Source organism: Paramisgurnus dabryanus, chromosome 21 (genome assembly GCF_030506205.2).
Source record: "Paramisgurnus dabryanus chromosome 21, PD_genome_1.1, whole genome shotgun sequence".
NCBI classification, from domain to species: domain Eukaryota; kingdom Metazoa; phylum Chordata; class Actinopteri; order Cypriniformes; family Cobitidae; genus Paramisgurnus; species Paramisgurnus dabryanus.
The window spans coordinates 21,291,713-21,314,814 of NC_133357.1; the positions used below are offsets into that span (position 1 = coordinate 21,291,713).

The 23,102-nt window shown below is 37.0% G+C and overlaps 1 protein-coding gene across 6 annotated transcripts in view; it reads left to right on the forward strand.

The window, feature by feature from the left end:
- Positions 1-23,102, forward strand: part of tns2a (tensin 2a) — a 78,277-nt gene that overhangs the window by 22,418 nt on the left and 32,757 nt on the right. For 4 of the 6 annotated variants that reach the window (XM_065249819.2, XM_065249821.2, XM_065249820.2 and 1 more), the window contains exons 2-5: positions 3,513-3,618; positions 5,031-5,068; positions 22,057-22,095; positions 22,364-22,402. In XM_065249819.2, the coding sequence (XP_065105891.2) occupies positions 3,513-3,618; positions 5,031-5,068; positions 22,057-22,095; positions 22,364-22,402 (222 nt within the window). Of the gene's footprint in view, positions 1-3,049; positions 3,116-3,512; positions 3,619-5,030; positions 5,069-22,056; positions 22,096-22,363; positions 22,403-23,102 lie in introns of all 6 variants that reach the window. The other 2 variants (XM_065249823.2, XM_065249824.2) reach the window with 1 other exon arrangement.

A 23,102-nucleotide genomic window follows, 5' to 3' on the forward strand; every position in this document is an offset into this window, starting at 1 on the left:
TTTTCATCGATCGGATCACAAGTGGACGACAGAGACACATTACGTTTACACCTGGTATTTAAATCCGTCTCTTTTATCCACCTTCGACCGCTTCTGTCCTGAATACTGTGAGGGGGTGGTCTGTGAGACGGTGGGCGAGTCTCTCTGCTGTCATTCAAACGCGAGCGGGAGTAATTATGAGTTTATATGGACGCAAACTAATATTACGTTGGAGTCCACTGCTTGTTTAGCAAGTATACATGCTGCACAGAGTTTTGTATGTGTAAGAGCTTTTTCTGAATTTTCAGCGCAATCGATGAAATAGGATCGCGCAACTTTCACACGCTTTCAAAACGAAACTACGGAGATCAGCCGCTTTAGTTGTATCAATGAAAGGCTAAAAATAGCGCTGTTCACCGTATGTTCACGCCAGAAGTCGTAAAACGTAAATCTTGTGTTTAATACCTCAGATTAGATAAATGGGCAGAGAGAAGGCGGTCGCATGTGGCTGTTCGAACACATTCAACCACATATGCGTTCCGCAACTCCAAAGCGATCTGATCGAAAGTGGTTTCGGCTACCTCTGGATGTGGTTGAAAGTGGTCGAAAGTTGACGAGCTCAAAACGTTTTGAACACCGTTTACACCTGGCATTAACGAAAACGCATGTTAATGCCAAGTGTAAACAGCCTCATTGATGCGCTCATCGGTCACGTCTGTGATTGGCTGTAATGATCAACACGGGAAAACCGGAATAAAAAGAAACCTTTGATCATGCAACGTAAGTAGATCTTAATTAAGTGTGTCATAATTTAGATTTTAAACCGAAATCGATCGAAATTAAGTCACAACCTCAAACTTCGAATTAAAAAATGGAATTGTCGATGCTGCCAGCGGAACGCCCCCATGTCATATTCGGTCTGCTTCCCAAGCTTTTGTAGTGTAAACACACATGTGGTTGAATGTGTTCGAACAGCCACAGGAGACCGCCTTCTCTCCACCCATTTATCTAATCTGAGGTACTGAACACAATGTTTTACGTCTTTTCTGACGTCTGGCGTGAACACACGGTGTACAGCGCTATTTTTAGCCTTTCATTGATAAAACTAAAGCGGCTGGTCTCTGCAGTTTTATTCTGACATTGTGCGAAAGTTTCATCAATCGCGCTGAAAATTCAGAGAAAGCTCTAACATATACATATACAAAACACTGTGCAGCATGTTTACTTAAAACACAAGCTGCGGATTCCAACATAATATTAGTTTGCATCCATATAAACTCGTCCTTACTCCCGCTTGCGTTTAAATGACAAGGTGCAACGTACTGACATGAATGTTCATCTGACAGGAAGTTTCGTTTTATCGGGTATGGGCTTGTACCATATTTTTCCACTGGCAGCACAACTAACATGACAGGGCATCTCCGGGTTTAAGGTCAGATATTATATTTCATAAAACTCTAGTCTAAAAATGGCATAGCATTTTTTTGTGCTTTAAAAAAAAAGGTAAAAATCGAGAATCGAATCGAACCGTGACCTTAGAATCGAAAATGTAATCGAATCGAGGATTTGGAGAATCGTGACACCCCTAATGCTGAAATTTTTGTTTATTCTCACATTTTATGTTAATTGCATTGAAAGCATGCCACTTACTAGCCAACATATTTATATAAAATTATTACAGGAATGCATTTTTTTTTATCATATTTGACCTAAGAGTCAGAGCACATGACGATGTGATTCATCTAGATATAAACACTCAGAAATGGACTTTGAACCATCATTTTTGTACACAAGTAGGGTAAACTTAACGTGAAGATGTGATTCATCTAGATATAAACGTTCATAAATGGATTTTAAATCATAATTTTTTTACACAAGGAGGGTAAACTGAACATTGCAGTAGCTTCTGCGTTTTGAAAGTGTTGCGAGCATTTGTGATGACGTTTTTTTTATTTTATCAGATAACAAAATGCAGCTCCAGGAGATTCCAAAATCCATTCAGTAAAACTAGATTTTGCTAGGTTTTTTGGGGGATTTTATTTCAGTCAGTGAAGCACTGTTATCACAAACAAATGTAAGCAGACGTCAATGAATGTGTTTGTCTCTTAAATTGGTTGATGCTAGACAGGGGTTTTCGAGCAGTGACACTGGCACGGGCTAAACGGTAATTAAAAATGACGCGGTAATACTAACCGTTGGACATTTTTATTGCGGTTAACCATTAAACATGTAATCGTTACATTTCTATTTTACATTTTCTAAAGTAAATATGGTGCTTGAGTATGCAAAACTCACCACCATGATGCTCAGGGTTGTGGTTGGTTGCTAGGGGGTTGCTATGGGGTTGTTAATGTGTTCGGAGTGGGCTTTATCATGATGCTATGCAACTGCTAGGGGGGTCTGATGCTAGTTTTACATTTTCTATAGTAAATATGGTGCTTTGATCGTGCAAAACTCACCACCATGATCCTGTGGGGTTGTGAGTGGTTGCCAAGGCGTTGCTATGGAGTCATTAAGGTATTCAGAGTGGATTTTAGTGGGTTGCTGAGTTAAATGTGGGGCTTGACCGTGCATAAATCGCATCTCTGATTTTCTGGTTTAGCGGTATCTTAAGATGGGCATAACATAGATTTGTAACTATACCAGCTGAGTGTATGCATGGTGTACGACACCTAATGGGCACACGCTGCATTTCTGTCCAGCTGTCTAAACACGGTTGAACGAGAGAGAGAGAGGGTGGAAAAGAGAACTAAACCTCTCTACTTCTTTGCCAAATGGAAAAACCGAAACGCAACTTGCAAACACAAAGAAGCATTATGCTCCCCAGCTGAAACGTCATGCGTTGTAAAAACCAAACCATACGCACTTTCGTGGGTCACATACATGATGAGTTTATATTGTACGTATTGTGAAGGTGTAAGCGTGAGGTATTTTGTGGTGATCCCTTGCCCAAAAGCCACACGGTGGTGGTGTTCAGAGTCGTTTGGGCGAATCGGTGCATTCTATACTGTTCCAGACCTCAGGTGTGTCTCTTGTAGATAAATGTGTTGGGTTTTGTCTTCCTTCTTAGCATTGAAGGATGAGCTGCTGTACATGGGATAACAGACAGAGAACTGATGTCCAAAGAAGAGTTCAGGTCAGTGAGGGACGATGTACTGTATGATGACAGAATGACAGATTTGCATTCACATTTATGCATTTGGCAGATGCTTTTATAGGTATGGATTTGTATCAGTTTGGTTTCCCTGGGAATCAAACCCATGATCTTTTGTTTTGCTAACGTAATACTATACCAATTGAGCTACAGATCTGATTGGACCAAAAGAGAATCAATGGCTGTTTGTCTTAAGCCATAAAGTGAACTAGTCTTGATCGTGAGCTGAAAAAAGTTGAGTTACAGAAGAAAAACGAGTTTTGTCACTGAACACTTGCCACAGTGAACTCAATAAACACACGCCAAGCGCTAAATGCAAATAAAAAATAAAATGTATAGTTATGTTTGATTGAAACAGATTTTGTTGTTTGTTTTTCAGGCGGGAAAGGGCGAGCCCCACGTCTTTAAGGAGAAGACTTTCAAAAAGAAGCGGCAGTGTGGGGTATGCAGGCAAAGCGTGGAGAATTTGGGCTCCTTTTGTCGAGGTATGTGACATCTGACAATTTCATCCTTTCGTTTAATCTCAATATAACGCACAAGATGTCATGTTTGTCGTTTTTGCCTCATTTATGAAATTTGAAAGCTGCAGATCTCATTTATCAATAGCTAACCAAATTTATCCTGCTTGTTTACATTGGCTATGTTGACATGCACAAAATTTGGCCAATTTTAATTCAATTGCAAATTACAATAAAGTTTACATGTACTCTAAACCTTTCAACCAGTTTAACTCTTTCCCCGCCATTGACGAGATATCTCGTCAATTAAGAGAAAACGCTTCCCCGCCAATGACGAGATTTTCCGTCTTTCCGCAATACCGCTATTATCCACCAGGTGGCGCCCTTCCGCAACTTTTTAAAACCGGAAGTATTGCCCTATGGCAAGCTGCTGCATGTCCGTGTCTGTTTTAAAGATCGCTCTGCATCTGATCTCTATCAAAAGTCCGTCATAAAAATGGAATTATCTCTGCTTTTTGCTCAAAATATGGTGTTTTTGTAAAAACCTACCCATATTCAAAAGCTGATTGCAAAAGAACCACTAAAGGTAGGATGAAACGGTTTTTTTTGTTTGAAAGCAGAGGGTCTGTTCTTTCATTTGGTATAGTGTATATTTATATATTTAAAGAAGAACATTTTCTGGAAGGCATTAAACTTTGGTGAAAATCATGAAAAACGCTGGCGCTGGCTGGCAACTTTTTTTAAAAACGCTGGCGGTGAAAGAGTTAAAAAAGTTTGTTTACATGTATGTTATATATATATATATATTCAGAATCATACGTTTCATATCAAAATCAGCCTAATGGACATTTAAAACTAATCCAAAAGCATTCCAAAAACTATTCAGAACCCAATAACTTATCAACAAAATCCTTTGAACTGTAAACCGCAGAGATAAAAACAATTCTCGGAAACAGTTTAAAAGTAGCCCAAATTTTGGCAACGGAGCGCACAGCATCTCTTGGCGAGTTCACACTTTATCTCTGGATAAATATACGAAGTCAAAGTTGAGTTGGAGAAAGTTGTTCAGTTTTCAGATATAGGAAAAGAAAACACACTTTTCAAAAGGCACAACGCTATTTTATTGCTTTATGTAATGTTAAAAAAAGTACACATGAACGCTGCAGAATGTACAGCCTGTGACTCCATTACCTTAATAATGCATGTTGCTATTTCCTTGCTCTTGCGAGATATTTTACTCATAAAAATTTCTAAGGGTGCCAATAATTCTGTCCAGTTTGTATTAGAGAAAAAAACTTTTATTTCAAAATTTCGTAATTTTCCGCCCACTTTTAATTGTTTTACTTCAATGAAACATCATATTTTTGTGATTTAGACGTTGTATTATAAATCGGTATTCATCTTTAACCAATATATTTCCCTTTCTCTATCCCCTACAGTCTGCAAAACAGCCACACATAAGAAATGCGAAGCCAAGGTAAGATATTTTTCCATTTCCTTTAATTTCAACCTTATCACTCTTTCCTTCACTCCCATTTCACAAACACATAGGTGTATAAAATGGGAGTTTGTTACTTTAAAAGGGAGTTTACTCTCACTTTCTTTGCTCTCTGTACTGAAGGCTTCCCTGTGTTGGGGTGGAGGTGCTGGCACCCGCACAGCCGCACCCCAGCACCACACTGCCTGACTGAAAGGCTCATTGATAAGGTCAATGGTTGTCAACATTGGCCCGGGACTTACTTGGCAGATAGGCACACGCATATCAGGCCCATTTTCAGAAAAACACCCCGGGAGTTACAATCCAGGGAGGTATGCGTCATATGTCAGAACACAGCCATTTACTAAACTCAATTTGTGTGTTGGAGTCAAACTTAGATTCACAGCTCCTGAATCTGTGGAGAGCAAATATACATTATAATGTACAGAATCAGACATGAAAATATTATAAACAAAACATTTTTTAGCAATTATACATTTATAGAAATAAAATAAACAGCCAAATTATATAGATTGGTAGAATTAAAGTTTGATTTTACTTCAATTCCAATCTTTGACCTTCTCAGTCAATATTACATATCAGTGTTATATTTTTAAACAATGTTGTTTACATTATGTCATGAGGATTTTATGTAGAAAACAGTAAATCACAAAAGTTGATTTTCACAGACTAGGTCACCAATTTTTGTTCTTCTACATTGCAGTTAAAAGGACCCAAAAAGGTCAAGGAAGACACACAGACATTTTAGTGTGTTTAGATACCCTTCATGTTGATTTTGGGGTGGTTTCTGGGACAGGATTTTTTCTAATCCCAGACTAAAATGCTTGTTTGAGCTGCCTTAATTTAAAAAAACATATTGTACTGACATATCTTAACATATATCAGTGCGATTGTTTTGCCTCAAGATACACACCAGTATGGTTTTTTGTATGTTATGCTTGTGGATAAATGTCCAAATATAACTAAGGCCTAGTCGTGGATTAATCTAAAACCTGTCCGGAAAACTGCCCCTATATATTAGATAATAATTTAGCTAAAATACCTGATAGTTTCCAGAACAAAAAATGTGCCTTTAATGCTTTAAAAACCAACAGGTAACCAAAATATTTCCTTTTTAAATAAAAATGGCCAGCGGTTGTCTTTTTGCAATGAAGGATTTATGGTTTCACATTTATTCCTCAATGTTTGGCACAGGTAGAGGTTTGGTCAATGTGCAAAGAAACACTATATGGTTTAACATGCCACATGGTTATTCAGTCAGCAAATGTCTAACCCGCTGCGCTGAGACCGTCTTTATGACGTGTATCCTGCTTTCTTGGCAAGAACTGAGCACAACTAAACTGAATGAATGTTTGGAAAGTTCATATAATTATTAAAAGTATTTTAATGCTAGTGCAGAATACATATTTGTTCCTCATTAACCCCTACCACGCCAGTTTTTTTTAAAAAACGTTTCCAGCCAGCACCAGCGTTTTTTATGATTTTTACCAAAGTTTAATGCCTTCAAAAAATGTCTTCTTTAAATATATAAACATACAATATATCAAATGAAAAACAGACCCTCTGCTTTAAAAAAAAGTTTTATCCTATCTTCATTTGTTCTATTTTATCACCTCTCAAATATGTGTAGTTTTTTTTTTCAAAAATTCCAAAGTTTTGAACAAAAAGCTAAGATGAATGAAGAGATTTTTGTTAAGAGTTCAAATTCGGAGAGATGATCAAAACACAAAGTATTTACTGGTGTTGGATCCGTGTATGCAATAGTGTTTTATAGGTTGGGTAAGGGCGCCATCTAGTTGATAATAGCGGTAATATGGATTGCCGTAAAAACTCGTCATTGGCATCGTAGCGTTTCAGTAGCAGGGAAAGAGATAACAAGCTTATTTATGGTGCGTTAGAAGCGTTACATGGTCAATTGTAAAGTATTGCAAAGATTAAAGGAATAGTCTACCCTTTTGCCGTATTAAACTATGTTATTACCTCAACCTAGACAAATTAATACATACCTATGTTTTTCAATGCGTGCACTGTACAGCGTGTTGTGAATGTGTAAGCATTTAGCCTAGCCCCATTCATTCCTATGGTACCAAACAGGGAAGCCACTAAACACTTCTGTGTTTTCCCTATTTAAAGACTGTTACATGAGGAGTTATACCAGTAAGTATGGTGCCACAAAATAAAACTTTTTTTTGGTACCATAGGAATGAATGGGGCTAGGCTAAATGCTAACACATTCATAACGCTGTACAGTGCACGCATTGAAAAAAGATAGGTATGTATTAATTCGTCTAGGTTGAGGTAATAACATAGTTTAATATGGCAAAAGGGTAGACTAATCCTTTAAAACAACACTTTAAAAAAGATTTGTTATTTAAACTTTAAAAAGTGCATGATCGTGCTGCTTTAATATTTTTGAATTATTTCAACTTAAAAAATATTAATTTACTCAAAAAAAAATGTCAATTTATTTTTTTAAGTTAAATTAACTCTAAATTTGAAAGCAGCACTGACACTACTTTTTAAAGTTGAATAAACAGATCTTTTTTATGTGCCTACATCTTATCATTAGATTTTGAGACTTTAGCCTGTATTTCACAGACAAATTTTGTGGTGTGACAGTGATGGAAAAAAATGAAACCAGAATATTATTTAACAATTTCCATGCTTTTACCAGTACACCTTGCCTCTTTCCATCACTTTGGACAAGCATGTTGTTTCTAATGTTTGTGATTGGTTCATTTTCTAATATGTGCACGTATAGTGATAAACATTAGTGTCGTCTCTGATAGCCATCATCTCTGTTAGGGAGTGGTTCTTCTCCCTTGAGATGTCTGGAGACCATGACCTTTAACCAAGAAAATGAAAAACCTTATCACCCCTCCTAACCATAGACCAGTCCTTCACATTTTGGCACCACACATAACAGAACAAAGACAAATTTCAAGAACATTTAAGCTCTCACAGGTTTAAATACCATGGTCTTAGTCCAAGTTATGTGTTCAGCTGGGTCCAAAACGCTGAAGTGTTATCACAGAAACATTAGGCAGCGTTAAATCCATAGACTCAAATTGTTGGCACCTAGCGTGCAATGCAAACCTCATCTCACTTGGTTACTTATTCATTCTGGTGTTATTATACATTTGACCCAGATCAGCACTTTATTTCAAAGTCTAGCGATCAGTATAAGCCCTCGTCCTATAAGACAATCCAGTCAAAGGAGATCCAGCTGTTTCCTGATACTCTCCTAAGCTTCTGTTCACTTCAGGGGCTCTATGGCATTATTAGTTTTGAATGGGTTGTTTATTTACCTCTTCATACTAGCGCTGCATGGGAATTTAAGTGGATTTGGAGATATGGCTTAAACTGAGATATGAATGGGAATGTGCATATGTTGACATTTTAAATATATGAGTGTGGACATATCTGTCTATAGAAATTTAGTAGAGCATAGAGAATAGGTAAGGTAAGGAGCAAAATGTTTTATGGAGGAAACTCGCTCAGACACATATGGCTGGTTACACTGAAAAGCCATTTTGAAGTTATTTCTCTTATAGGACGTATTAAAGTCTCCATCCAATTATTTGAGATGTATGTTTAATCAAATCCTTATAAAGTACTATGCAGGATGATGTTGTATCGCTTATTAATGGCTTACATTTCCGGTTGACATCAGAGGTATTCAGGCCAATAACAACGTAATATAAATAAGAAATACAGTATCAATATTAGATTCATAAAACACTGTCCTTTATAAAACTGACTTGACATTTTTTCTAATTGCCTCATGTACACTATCAAGAATTTAAAGTGTGTTCCATTGTTTAAAAAACTCAGATCCAAGATCAGATTTCTCTACCTTTAAACCAGTTTAGTCTATTGCTATCGAAATATCACATCACAGTCCCCCTAAAGACAGCAGCTGGCAACAGATGGTGTTTATCAAAGCTGACTCATTGCTCTTTAGAGTTAAGATTCAATCTATTTATATCAGCCATTGTTTGGGTGAAATATTCCCTGAAGTCTACAGTAGAGACGAGTTGACTGTACAGTACTGGAAGTGGTCTGTATCCAATAAGCACAGTTTAACCAGCACTTGTGTAGCCTCCAGCAACAGCGGCCAAAAGTCTCAAAACCTCAGTAGTCTGTAAATCAGTATCTTCTTTAACCCATTTGAATGGAAAAACCCCAACTCTTTTATTCTTGAAATGCAGTTTCCTGAAAACAAAGATGAAAGGAAATTCAGTATTATTTTCTTTGTTTGTGAGGTCTGTCTGGTGCCTGATGCATCCATGTCTACAACCTTAAACCACAGGAAAAAACCTCTAGACCCCTGACAACCAATCGTCTTGTCTCTAAGAGAATACAGAGAATCGCTCTGTTGCCACACACACAAAATCAAAACTCGGTCGTATTTTTGTGTTTTCCATGCATCCTGTGAGCGGAAGAGTGTTATCTGTGTGCCAGAATGGAAAGTTCAGTCCATGTCGGAAAAGACACGGGGAAAAAGAGCGAGGGGGCCAGGAAAGGGACGAAAAGAGAGTAATGGATGGCAAAGCGGCCCGTCAGATAGAGGAAGAGTAATTTCCACTTCTCTTCAGGGCAAAAAGGATCTTGCTTCCCGGTGGCAAAAAATGGGATATGTACTGATGTCAGTGGAGGATGTGAATGGGTGGGCTCTTCCAGTAAATCTTTCCCATCATCACCCCTCTACATGAACTCATCAGTAGCATGTGTTTCCCAAATTTCCCCTAAGCTTGCGTATAGTGCGTATAAGACTGTGTTTCTTTAATTGCGTGTGTTTCTCTTAATCTGTGGGCTAGTTTTGCTTTGCATCAGATAGTAGCTGCTGCTCTGACTCAGAAGTCTGGATTACATCCGATTCATAATGCTGGGTAACGGGAAAAAAGTATGTGCATGGAAAACTTGTTTTCTAAACAGTTGCACTTACAGAACAAACAGAGTAGGATAAGATGAGACCAATCACTTATACACTGCAGTCAGTGATGGGGTGTCATTCAGCCGAATCTGTACCTTTTCTTGCTGTGTCATATTTGTGAACTTGATTTTTTGTCTTGTTATATCACCCCTGTTGGAAACTGAGGAGCATCTCTGGTTAGGAGGACTAGAGATCAGCCTGTTGCCTCAGCCGATGATTTTGAAGAGATACAAGTAAAGTACACTCAGGAAAAGGCAATATTGTCTTTACTTAAAAAACATTTTTACCTTGTCTTTGTTGAATAATGGTAGTCTACCCGCATTCACGAACATACAAAAAGTGCTTGACATGCTAAACATCTCAGTCTCATAGAAATTCCTCTTTTAGAAATGTGACCCGTCACGGAAACCAGTGACACAAGTCGGCAGCACAAGTTTCGAGAAAATGAGAAACAAAGTTTTTTTTTCAAAATTAGTGATTTTCGTTTTATTGCAGAATCTGTTAGTTGAGATCACGAAGAAGCCTCTCCATGTTTGAGATAGCAGTTTTTGTACATTTAAGAGTGTACATTTTACGGTTGAAATCGGCTTGTTTTTTCGGAGATTCTAGCGTGCAGCGGGGGGCATCATTGTCTGTGTGTATATTTACATACTGTATAAGCTTGTGTTTTCACCTCCAAAAGGTGAAGACGTCAGTTGCGCGACCACTCACCTTCATCTGCCTCCGTAAAAACATTTTGATGCGCGCAGCGGGGTTACGTGAATGTCCGAGCTGCACACGTCACAGATCAACTAAGCAATATGATGACATGTGAGAGGGCTGTCTGTAATCGCGCACCGAACGACTCCGAATAAAAAAACAGACTTATCATTACGGTGGGTTCCAGTGTTAAGAGCAGTGTTGGGGAAAGTTAGTTTTCAAAAGTAATGCATTACAATATTAAGTTACTCCCCAAAAAAGTAACTAATTGCGTTACTTAGTTACTTTTACTGAAAAGTAATGCTTACATTACTTTTAAGTTACTTTTGCGTTACTTTTTCTTACTTGGCTGAGGCTTGATCTCTGTCAGGCCTTGCAGGTGTTTTTTATGATCGAAAAAATGTCAAGCTCTGGCCTGCCATCTCTGTTTCTGACTCAAACTATTCCCGCTCACGTGCACAGATGCGTAATTCTATGTTAATATGTTCAGTTTCATTCAGTAAATTATTTTATTTTAAAATTGAGTGAATTAAACCTGAAAAGTAACTCGCATTACTTTTTTTAAAAAGTAACTCAAATATTAATGTGTACATTTATAAAGTAATGCGTTACTTTACTCGTTACTTCAGAAAAGTAATATTATTACGTAATGCGCGTTACTTGTAATGCGTTACCCCCAACACTGGTTAAGAGAGAGCTTTACTTCCTGCTTTTTTCAAAACAATCGCATCTTAATGACGAAAGCGCGCCCGGACACAGATCGATAAGAAGTACAATGTGAGTGCGTGCATCTGGGGGAGTAGGGAGGGGTGACAATTGCGCTGGGGCATAGTTTGGTTTGGTTTGGATAATGTGAGTGCGCCCTTAAAGTCCTGTTTATTTTTGCATGTTGTCATACGGACTTTTTTCACAAAATACTACATGATGCTAGAACATCTGTATCTCAAAACGGCTTTACAGGGGGTATGGCTTAGCTAAATGAGATGTAAATGAGCCCTATTGTCTCTCCAGGCTGGGAAAAGTGTTAACTCTTCTTTCTCAAATTTCTCAGCATTCTCTTTCTTGAATGTGTTATATTCAAATGGCCACAACTTCTCCAAATCTTATCAGATTTCCATGTGTTACACATCGTTGGAATCTGTAAATAACTCAAAATGCCCAAGATCCGACTTGTGTCACTACTTTCCGTGACTTGTCAAATTTGGTCCGATTTATGATTGTACATTTCCTTTGGTGTGTAGTTTTTTAATAATACATGTTAATGATATGCAAATGGTACAAACCCCAAAGTAAAAGATGATGTGAGTTATCGTCTCCAACGTAAATCTCTTTTCTTGGACTACAACAAACACAGGGATTGTAGGGAACAGTTTTTTTCCTGGGATTGGTGATGTAGTAAAGACCGACATTATCAAAATTCCTCCCGCTTGGACTCACAGCCCCTTAATCTGCACTATAAACGCGTTTCAGCTGAAGTCACTCACTTGTCTTCTGCCATTTTGAGTACCTGCAGTGGTCGCAAAAGAACTAGAAGCTATGCCTTCAATATGTTGTGAGCATCAAAATCGCTATTTTTACAACACTAAGAAGGCTCGACACAACATGATACTTTGCTCGAAGTATCACCTGTGTCTCTACACGTGAACTCGAGCATTGAGAAGTTTACTAAAAAGAAGGGTTTGAACAACTGACTTTGGTTGATTTGGCGTCCGCTCGCCGCCATCTTCCCAGTCAAGATGTATGGATCTCCGAATGCGACGTAAGGAGGGAGGAGAGTAAAGATGGATAGCTCCTAAAGCATAGTTCCATATAAATGCACAGATAATTCGTTCATTTTGTCGCAAGTGACAAACAATATTGACCTAGTTGAAAAAGGAGCCTCATATGAGATTCATTCATTCGCATTCAGAAATCAATTATTTACGTCTGGCAGAGATGATGAGCGGACACCACAACAGCCAAAGTCAGTTGTACAAAACCTTTCTTTTTAGTAAACTCTGTGTACACAAACAATGTTTTCAATGCTCGCGTTCATGTGTAGAGATCCAGGTGATACTTCGAGCAAAGTTTCATGTTGTGTCGCACCTTCTTATGTTGTAAATAGTGGTAGTTCGGTAGCAGCGGACAGGGGCTGGAAGAACGCATCAGGGATCGAGTAGGCATCACACCCTAACCAAGATATATTTTTTTAAAGTAGCGTTTCTTTTCATGACAGTCGAGGTGCGACATGATGTCTTTCGTAGCCATTTACAGTAGCCGTAAGAATCATAGACAGTAATAGATAAGAAATCCATAAATCGTGAGAGAATAATTGACATAACAATTGAGTTTTAATTTTAAAAACCACCATTATGGCGATCAGTGTTTGCATTTCATCAGCTAATTTGCATTTTAAGAGACACACCCAAAAAATTTAGCTTACACTTACAAAGTGACAATTTTAACATACTATAATATGTCTGTCTATTGTCTGCTACACCCTCTAAATTTTCTATGTTAATACAACTTAACCTGTTTAGTTTCACCTTGTGTAAAAACTAAAATGGTTTAGTGTTTCCATGCAATTATCTAGTAAAGTCAACTAATTAAGGTTAAGAGTGTTGTGAAAGCTTGTTAAAATAATAATTTCTTGCTTACCTTTTATTGTCTTTGGAAACTTTTTCCACTACAAGGGACTTTTTGTGTCTCTATAAACACATAGGACCTTAGAAAAGAGCTGGACATGTGGCATGTTTCAACTGCTGATATCTGATGATGATGGGTACTTGTTTAGTTTTGCTGGAATATATTTACTTCTGTTTATCTGTCTTATCTCCTTGATATTTGATTGGCTGCTTTGCTTGACATTAGTAATTCCTGTTTTAGACAATGCAAGTGATAATATAATTCAAAAAGAGGGAGGGAGGGCTAATTAGAGATGGATTAGTCCTGTATACATCTTGTCTGTTGGAGTTTGGAAAGTATCTTAGTTACTGATGTTCATTCAGGAATCAAATCAAAAGATGTAATCGGGGAGTGTGTGAAAGCCAAGCTCTCTGTATTCCCAGCCTCTCTCTCGGGATGTGCTTAAAGTGTGTGTTAACATTGGTCCAGCTGCTTCAGACTTAGCGTGTGTTAACACTCAAAATCACAGTGAGGGAGTGAAATACACGGTGTTCTGTTAGAGAACAAACAGACATTTGGGATTCACTTCACATAATGTCACATGGCTCAATGCTCTTAAGAATGTGATCATATTTTACATTAAAATTATGTAGTCGGCAGATGCTTTTATTCACAGTGACATCAAGATATACATTTTTATCAGCATGTGTGTACTCCCTGGGTTTGAACCAATTACCTTTTGCACTGTTAACCAAATGATGTACCACTGAGCTAGAATGTGCTAGTTACTAAAGGCCCTTTCACATTAAGAATGGTAACTAAAGATTAATATAAAGATACCTATCATCCACAGCAACGGATGATAATGTTATTATGCTGCTTATACCTTTGCAGACTGCAGTTTCACTTTTTAATGCATGGATTTTGATAGGTTGTCAGTGTTTTATCACCCATCAGCTTATGTCTGTGTGTTTGCAGTTGTTTCTGCCCCTCTTTCACCAGGCGCTTATTTTTATTGACATCAGCCTTGACTTTAATCCGCCCTCAGGGATAATTATGACATCACTCAACTATCCTAGGACCTTCTCTACGAATTCATAACCTCATACTTTTTAAAGAATTTTAAGCGCATGGTCTGAAGCGCAGGTGCACCTAGGGCATGTCCGAATCCACTTTAACGATGAAAAACGGTCGGTGCGTCAGGCATATGGTCCAAAAGGGTTATACCTATTCTCTTAATGAGTCATGGGTGTGTTTTTGTGCGTAACATGCAATAAACCAGTGGTTCTCAAACTTTTTTGGCTGAAGTACCCCTTTTTATGATTTTTTCAAGCTGAGTACCCCTTAAACAGACAACAACATTTAGCTTTAAAATACAGTGAAATGAGTGAGACAGTTATATCTGATGCCCCAGAGCAGGTTTATTGCTTATTAGTATTCATCACGAAACTGGTGGTATTTTTGAGGCTCTGGTTTGTTTTTAAGAAACCACCTCTCCTAACTTAAATTATTTCGCGCAGACCCTGCTCCTGATTCTGGATTCAGGTCTCAATAAATTCTGTTAATGATCTTAGTACTGAACATATTAATTAACAAAAGGTTTAAACTTACAGCAGTAAGCAGTAACAATATAGCAAAGTAGTATTAACTGCAAGCTAAAAGTTAAATATGGCAGTATTAAAGATTAGTCTGCTGGCCGCTGCTACTGCAGCTGGTTAGCGGTGTCAGGTTACAAATGAGTTTGCGTCAGTTGATGGGCTGTTATCAGATTTGCACACATGCAATTAAACATACATTTGAACAAATATGGCATAAAGATATATTTAAATAGATATATATTAAATTGAAAACAAACCTTTGATTTATCGATTTTGTGTGGATTACAGCTGCTTTCCCAAGGTTATTATGGAAGCTTTAATGAGGTACATTATATATATATATATATATATATATATATATATATATATATGCACAGCAACACCACAAAAGAAAGTAAATTTATGAAATGATAACAGGAGCAGACTCCGTGGCTGCTGAACTGAAACCTTAGCGCATGCGCCAGACAAGATCAACAGGTTGAACTCGCACATGCATTTTGTACAATGTGCTTTAAATGTATGATTTTTTAAATGCTTCTTTGTGTAGTCCTAATGTCATATAAAAGTACTATCATCTTGATTTACTGATTTTATTGATTTAGTCCTAAATGTCAGTTTCCACTTTCTCTTACGTACCCCCTGCAGTACCCCAAAGTACCCCTGGGGGTAAGCGTACCCCCATTTGAGAACCACTGCAATAAAACAATCACATGGTGCACTTGCACCATGGCGGATTCGTTATTTACATTGCGGAATTTGCAAGAACGAAGACTTAAAGCTTCTCCAGAGAAAAAAACAATTTCATTCATCATTCCTCAAATAGTTAATTCTGATACATGCAATGACTATCCATTATGACATGTTGGCATTTTTATCCTTGTGTCCAATAGGGATTTTTATATAATTTGGGGATTATCCTTATGTACAATAGAGGTCTTCTCGCATCCAAAGTAATATACCAGACTTGAAATGACCCGAATCACTTTTTACCCGAACTCAACATGCATAAATATTTTTTTAGGAAGACCCAACCTGAGACAAACCGAAGAAAATTAAACCTGAGTCCGATCCGAACCCCCAGGTTGAAGAGGACTTGACGCACACATGAGATAGTTTGGGTCCGTACGGCAAAAATACATTCATTTTGGTGGTAATGGCGCAGTGGATAAGACACACATTTGGTGTGAGAGACCCGGGTTTCGAATCCACTGTGACACACCATTGTGTTTTTTAGACTTGAACCTGCCGGATCTCGGGTTTTCGGATCTAAGTGGACCCATGTACTGTACACCTCTAATGTACAATGTGGATAATTTTTTGTTATATTTGGCATGTCTGTGTGCTGCTACTTGTCCCTGTGTGTATAATAAGCAGAGTGTATGCGCACTGTGTACCCACCTATAGGCGCATATTACTAATATGCATTTAATTTATTTAAAAAAATACTGTCCATTGCCATATTGGCAGTGTTAGTGCATCCAGTACCAACTTTACTTGTCATTTTCAAGCATTCCTGACACCTTGATTTTGCAATAATGTTTAATTTGGGTGGGAGCTTAACTTTCCTCTGTTGGGCTGAACTAATAATGTGAGTTTGGGCCAGAACATCGAGGGTCTGTTTTTCAGTTCAAAAAATGTGCGTACGATAAATTAAATACAATAGAAATGGCACGCTGCTGTTTTTAGCTCCCAAAAATGTTTTAATTATTCAATTTACATTATAACCAACAAGTGGACATGTGTTGACTATACCTGACGAAGATCATATGTAGGTTGAAACATTGTAATGTAAATGTAATTATTTTGTGTGCCATTCATATTATATTTAATTTGAACAAATGTGCATAATGCATGCAACCGTATAAAGTAGTCCTAAAGAAACGCATTTAGTTTCGTTGACCAAGATATTTTTCATTGTAAACATTAATCAAAGACATAAAGGCTGTTTTTTCTGTCAGTAAGTGGTTAAAAGTATGGAGAGTTGGTATGCGCCCCTCCTGAGGGCCTTTGCTTTCTGCTCAGATTAATCGCTGTAATTACGCTGTTTACACCCCATTCTCCATCCGCCCTCGTTCTCCTCCCACGCTTCCCTCACAGGCTCTGACATCCCTCCATCTTTCTCTGCCTTTTTAATCTGCTTCCTCCTCTCTCTCTCTCCACACTTCTTGTGCTTCTCCACCGCTTACACAATTTCCCTTTCTCCTGTAATACACCTGCTGTTTTACACTTCTCTCCATCCATTTTTTATCTCTACATACATCTTCTCCAATCCCGGACATACACACACATTGTGATAGTAACATTTCCTCTCTGGCTCGGAGCAAACAGCTAAAAAAAACTTTGCACGTCTATGAACAGGAAACGAGTGCAGAACGGATAGAGCAGCTAGTACTCGATGTCAAAGTTAGGACAGTTCAGGACTTTACTAGATGCTGAGCCAAAGCAAAGTCTTAAAATCTTGGAAATGTTTAAATGTTGGATGGATTGTATTATCACAATAGTAATTGTATACTCAGTAGTGGTCCAAGTGATGTCCAACTTTGAGACATCTTTGCGCTTTATTTAAATATTGTAATAAAGATTTATTACAAATTTTGTATGCATGTTGCATTGGTGTGTTTGAAGTTTAAAATGAAGCTAAGCATTAAGAAAAAAAATTAACACAACACGTGGAAAGTTTATAAAGACATATCCCAGGACAATGACTGCAAAATATTACCAAAAAAGAGGCTCAACAAATATTAATAACCGATCAAGTTGCTTGCTTAGATGATTTGAGAAAAAGAAAAAAGTATTTTTTTTTGACAGTGTATGCTTATTTTGTATATTTATAAAACACAGAATTCTTAATATGCTGTATTGTGCCTTTTAGACAAATTATTTTGTCCACTAAATACTCTAAACGTGTAGTTTGTTTGTCCATTTTATACCACACAGCTCATATTTCTATTGTTTAATCTTTCCTGAGGACACATTAAAAGGAAATGGGGTACAGATCTCTATTGACATCACTTTTGGGCACTAGCCAACCACCGCTTTTGATATATTTAAAGACAGTAATGAATATAAATATTTAAATGATATCTAACTAATGAGGTACATGATGTTAAAAATTTGACCATCAGCTTGGTTACAAAGCCTGAGACTGAATATTTTTTTATAATATGAGACTACATCAATTCCTAAGGGTAAAATCAAACGACCCACATTATTTTTCTCCCTTTATACTCAGTTTAAGTGCACCACATAATAAAAATAAAATGGATGTTGAATACCTTTCCTGTTGACTTTGAACATGCTGTCTTTTGAGTGAAGCTGCTAACTTGTAGCGTGACAACAATATTGAGCTCAGTCATGTTTCGTTTGGATCTTTGATTCAGCAGAACCGCTCTAGAGTCAAAACATCTCTGTCATGTAAATAACCCTCCTTACTTCTTCTGTGGTATTACACTTGGCACATAGAGTGGACCTCTACTCACCCTTAAAGTCTCGTTACACGTGGGAACATGTTTCTTTATGCTCGCTGCTAAAACAGGGCCCCAGGACAGGGGACCGCTGTAACTTACTGTAAAAATTGAAAACAAAAAAAATTGGCTTGGGAAAGAAAGGTGGTTGCTTGAAGGGGTGCTTCATACGTTTTGACCATAGTAAAGATCCACTCAGAATTCTGGTGAGGGAACAAAAGAGGATTGAGAAATAGAGGAAAGAATTTCTGATTGTTTCTAAGTGAATGATCTCCGTTCGAATGAGGAAGTCATGTAAGCAATCACTGTTGGAGGCCCTAGAAATTGTTGTGGGCCCTTAGAATTAGTACAACCTTTCACCCTATTAGCAACAGTCCTGTTGTGACAGAAAGGCTGAAGGGACAAACTTTGTATTTATTTTCTTTTTTTATGACTATATTTTAAAGTAAAATATGGGTATAGACTTGTTTAGCCTCATATTCAGTATATTTTAGTATTTACTTAAAAAAAGTGCAGCAGTTATTTCTTTTATTTGTATTTGTTTTATTGCAGTTGTATGAATATTTTCAATAATTTTTTATGTTTATATTTTTAGTTTTTGTCATTTTAGTAAAATCTGCTTTTGTCATTTTTTTATTGCTATATAGGTTAATAGGTCGAAAACAAAACAAGCTCCTAAAACGTGGATGTAATGCATATTTTTGAGCCAGAAATAATGTGTTTAAAACGTTTTGTTTATTGAACAACATTTCTGTACATTTTAATGATTTTTTTCCACATTATTTTATATCCTTCCTTATTTAAAAAAAATGTCAGGTGGTATAACCAAGCATTTGTCTATTTGCCAGATATGATTTAATGTACTCCCTGTGTCATGCTGAATGTTTGTTTATTTGAGAGTGACATTTTAAAAAAACCCTGAAAAAAGTACAAAAAGTACTGAAAAACAACTAGGCTTTACCATAAAACTAACATTTGAACTAAACTATAAATAGAACAATAATAAAAAAGTATAGTAACAATTATAAACAATCTTAGCTTGCATATATTAAAACTAAAATTATTAGCTAAAAAATTAGCTTATTAAAATTATGTAGCTTAATGTTTTTTTTATTTCTTTGGGGCATTCATAGCAGTTGCAACCTTTGGCTTTCTGGTTGCACCACCTGACCACTGCAATGATTTTACATTTAACAGATTTCTACTTGGATGATGGTGTAAGCTTTGTAAGCCTGTGATATCAAATTCATAAATATACTTTTTAAATATAATTAAAATGCATTTTTTTCATTCAACCATAAAGACTTAAGGTACATTCATTCACATTATAAGCGACTTTGTCGCTGTATGTCGCTTGTCTCTTTCAAAAGAGGTGTTTCTATTTCTGCTTGTCATAAACCAATGAGTAACGTCCACTCCAGTAACTGATGAGAGAGGGATGATGTGAACTACACTGCTTCATTCTCATTGGTAGTCGCTCCCGAAAGTTGCTCATAATTTGCATAAAGTAATACATTTCTCAACGTTGTCGTGCGACTGGACACGCCCATCGCCGTCAACGGTCACTGTCGCCGAATGCCACCCTGCTTTCATTGAAATCAATGAGACCGCGTTGCTACTGCTAGTCGCGTATAATGTGAATGTCCCTTTAGGCTTCACTGGTTGATGTGATATCATGTTTACTGTTTATACTTGTTAATAAAAGGCCCATGATTGTGGTTTTGTTGTATTACCTTGACATTTGAGAACATGCAAATTGATGGACCAAAGTTTTTCAATTTTTCTATCATCCCAACAACTGCTGAAATTTGTGAAATGTATTTATAGGAAAGGTTTCAGAATTAAAATAATGCAAAAGTATCTTGTTTTGAATTTTTTAAACACCATTTTACCAGTTGCCTTAAACTGCTAATTTGTACTGACAGTAGCCTGCTATTTGAGACAAACTTTTTTTTTTTAATAAAAAATACTGAAAATGTATTTAAATGTTTTTTTATAGAATAAAGTGACACGTCATACATGTAATATACAAAAATATGCGTGTCACGTTCACTTACATTTATTTTTAATGGAATATTGCAGTGTTCACTATTTTAAAATTGGTAATGGATAAAATCAAGTTGTAGACTCTATTATCAGAATATTTTTTTGTACAGAAGACCAAAATATAGCAGCAGAGAGTAAACCAGCACATGATAACGTAAGTGATGATATATAGATGATAGAGGAAATGTAAATGGATTGACTGATACTTGGGTGGAGATATCAAACGGATGGATGGAAATTATAAAAAAAAACTGAGAGATGAAGCAGGAAATTTGGCAAGCAGGGAATTAAAAGAGGAAAAATAAAAGGGAGGTAGGGGAAGAAATGTGTTTAACACAGACATAGTGATGCAATACAGTATGGTAAAAATAGCTATACTGTGTTTCAATTAACACTTATCTTTCATTACAATATAACACTGATACTGTATCTTTGTGTGCTTTACTATGGGGAAAAGTTTTACGACACCTAAGTGAAATATTATCTTTGCATTTGTCTGAATTCTAGTTTTGAGTCATATTGTCGATTTTATTAAAGTGTGATAGTAGCGTTTTAAGCAAAGAAAAGAGGAAACTTGATATTATAATGGATTCCCACCCACCTAGCAACACACAAAAACAATGTAATGTGAACAAAATCACATAGGACATGTTAGAAAAGAAATACAAGCGCACTGCCTACTGGACAGCATACATTATATTGACTACTATATTATAAAATAACCCGTAAAACAATACAAATTATCTAACAATTTATGTTAGGAAGTTTGAAGACTTTCATTCATAGAAAAGCTGTGAAGTTTGGAGGTCGATTGAATAAAATTTTCGATCAATTTGTGGGATACACAAAATCACTTATACGTCACTTGTATACCAATGTTGGAAATACAGATGAATACATAAATTCATGAATATAAAATGTGAACATGTCACCAAAAACAAGCCCCCATAACCCCATAAGTGATGTTTCATTGTATTGTTGAACAAAAGCATGGATCTTTTAATAACTCTCTATCTCTATCTGAGTCACACAAACAAACACACACAGTCATAGGTCAAGGCAAAACATAATGACTGTGTGGTTCAGAGAGAGTCAGTTTTCTCTGCTCAGCCCTTTTCCTGTGGCCAAACAAACAGGGCATCGGATGTACAGGGGGTGGGAAAACTTCACGTTACGTAAGCGTGACCGTGAGCACACACAAATGTTTCCCCCCCGTGCCCTTAAGAAATAAAGTCTCCGCCTTTCTTACACCAAAACATGTAGACATATAAACATCAGGTGTCACATCATGTTCTTGATTTGTAAACCACCGTTAACATTGTTGTGTTGTGGTTTTTAAACCGAGAGGTAATAAAACAGTAATGCCTATGGTAACTTCCCACTACCCATAATCCTCGTCTTATTTTCTACAGTCTTGGTAGTGTTTATCAGCAGATAGTTTTCTTATCTGTTGCGTTGGGGAAGCATTTCCGTCACCCCATCCCAGCAGATCTTGCTTTACCACTCCCTTCCCCTCATCCTGAGATCCAGACATCAGGATTGTGAACGAGCGTTTGTGTGTTGCATGGTGGATGTGATGCAGAATTGGAGTTTGAGTCATGTTTCTTTCCTCTTTTTCAGATCAACACAGTCTGTGTCCCCGCACAATCCTCAGAATTGGTGAGTCTCTCTCTCTCTCTCTCTCTCTCAACTAGAAGCTGACAACCTAGACTAGACAACATGTTTTAGCATCATGCATACGACAGCTATGACAAATCCTGCATTGACACCTATTGTGGGTTTAATGTCCTCAAATGCATGAGAAATTCAGAGTTCATTACTGTTTCCATGTTTTTGTTCATGGGTTGTTCACGTATAAACAAATACATTGTTGTGTTGTTACTGTGTTTCTGATCTCATTCATTTTCTGTCTTCTCATGTGCCACAGCGGAGGGGTACGTCCTCCTCTAGACACATTCAGCATCTGGTAAGAACATTTCGCTTCTCTGTCATTATCTCACACATATATATATACATTCACATCACTCATGCTTAGGTTTCCATTTCGATCATTTAGTGGGTTGCCATGGTTATAGTTATAGAAGTGTCACTGTGAAACAATTTTTTTTTGCATTTACATTTTTAACTTGACTAGTGATGAGTTGCTGTAATCCAGTAATTTTTAAAGTGTGGTCCAAACCCCCCCAGTGGTCCGCCAAAAGATGACCTAAACTAGGCCAGTGTTTATACAATCGTCACTTATTTAAGTAGATTTTTAATGCACTTGCGAAATCAGTGGCTAAACCAAAGAGGAGTCAAAAGAAAAGATCAAGCGTCAACTGAAAGCACAACTTTTTCACATGTGCAGTTTGTTGTTCATATTAAGCTGCAACTCATTTCACATTTACTTTTTCTAATGAAATAAAATTCATACTGTATAATAATTTCTGAACATAGCATTGCATTTGTGTTTAAAAAATTAGTTTTTGACTTGAAACAGTTGCATATTAAACTTAAATTTAGCTTATCCTTCATATTTGGTTGTTTTTTTGGGGGCATGTTAGAGTGGGATTCTGTTAGGTGGTCCTCAGAAAAACATTGGAAGATAAAGTGGTCCTTGGGCTGAAAAAGTTTGAGAAACACTGCTGTAATCTAATAATAAAGTTTAATTAACTTGAGCTAATTCA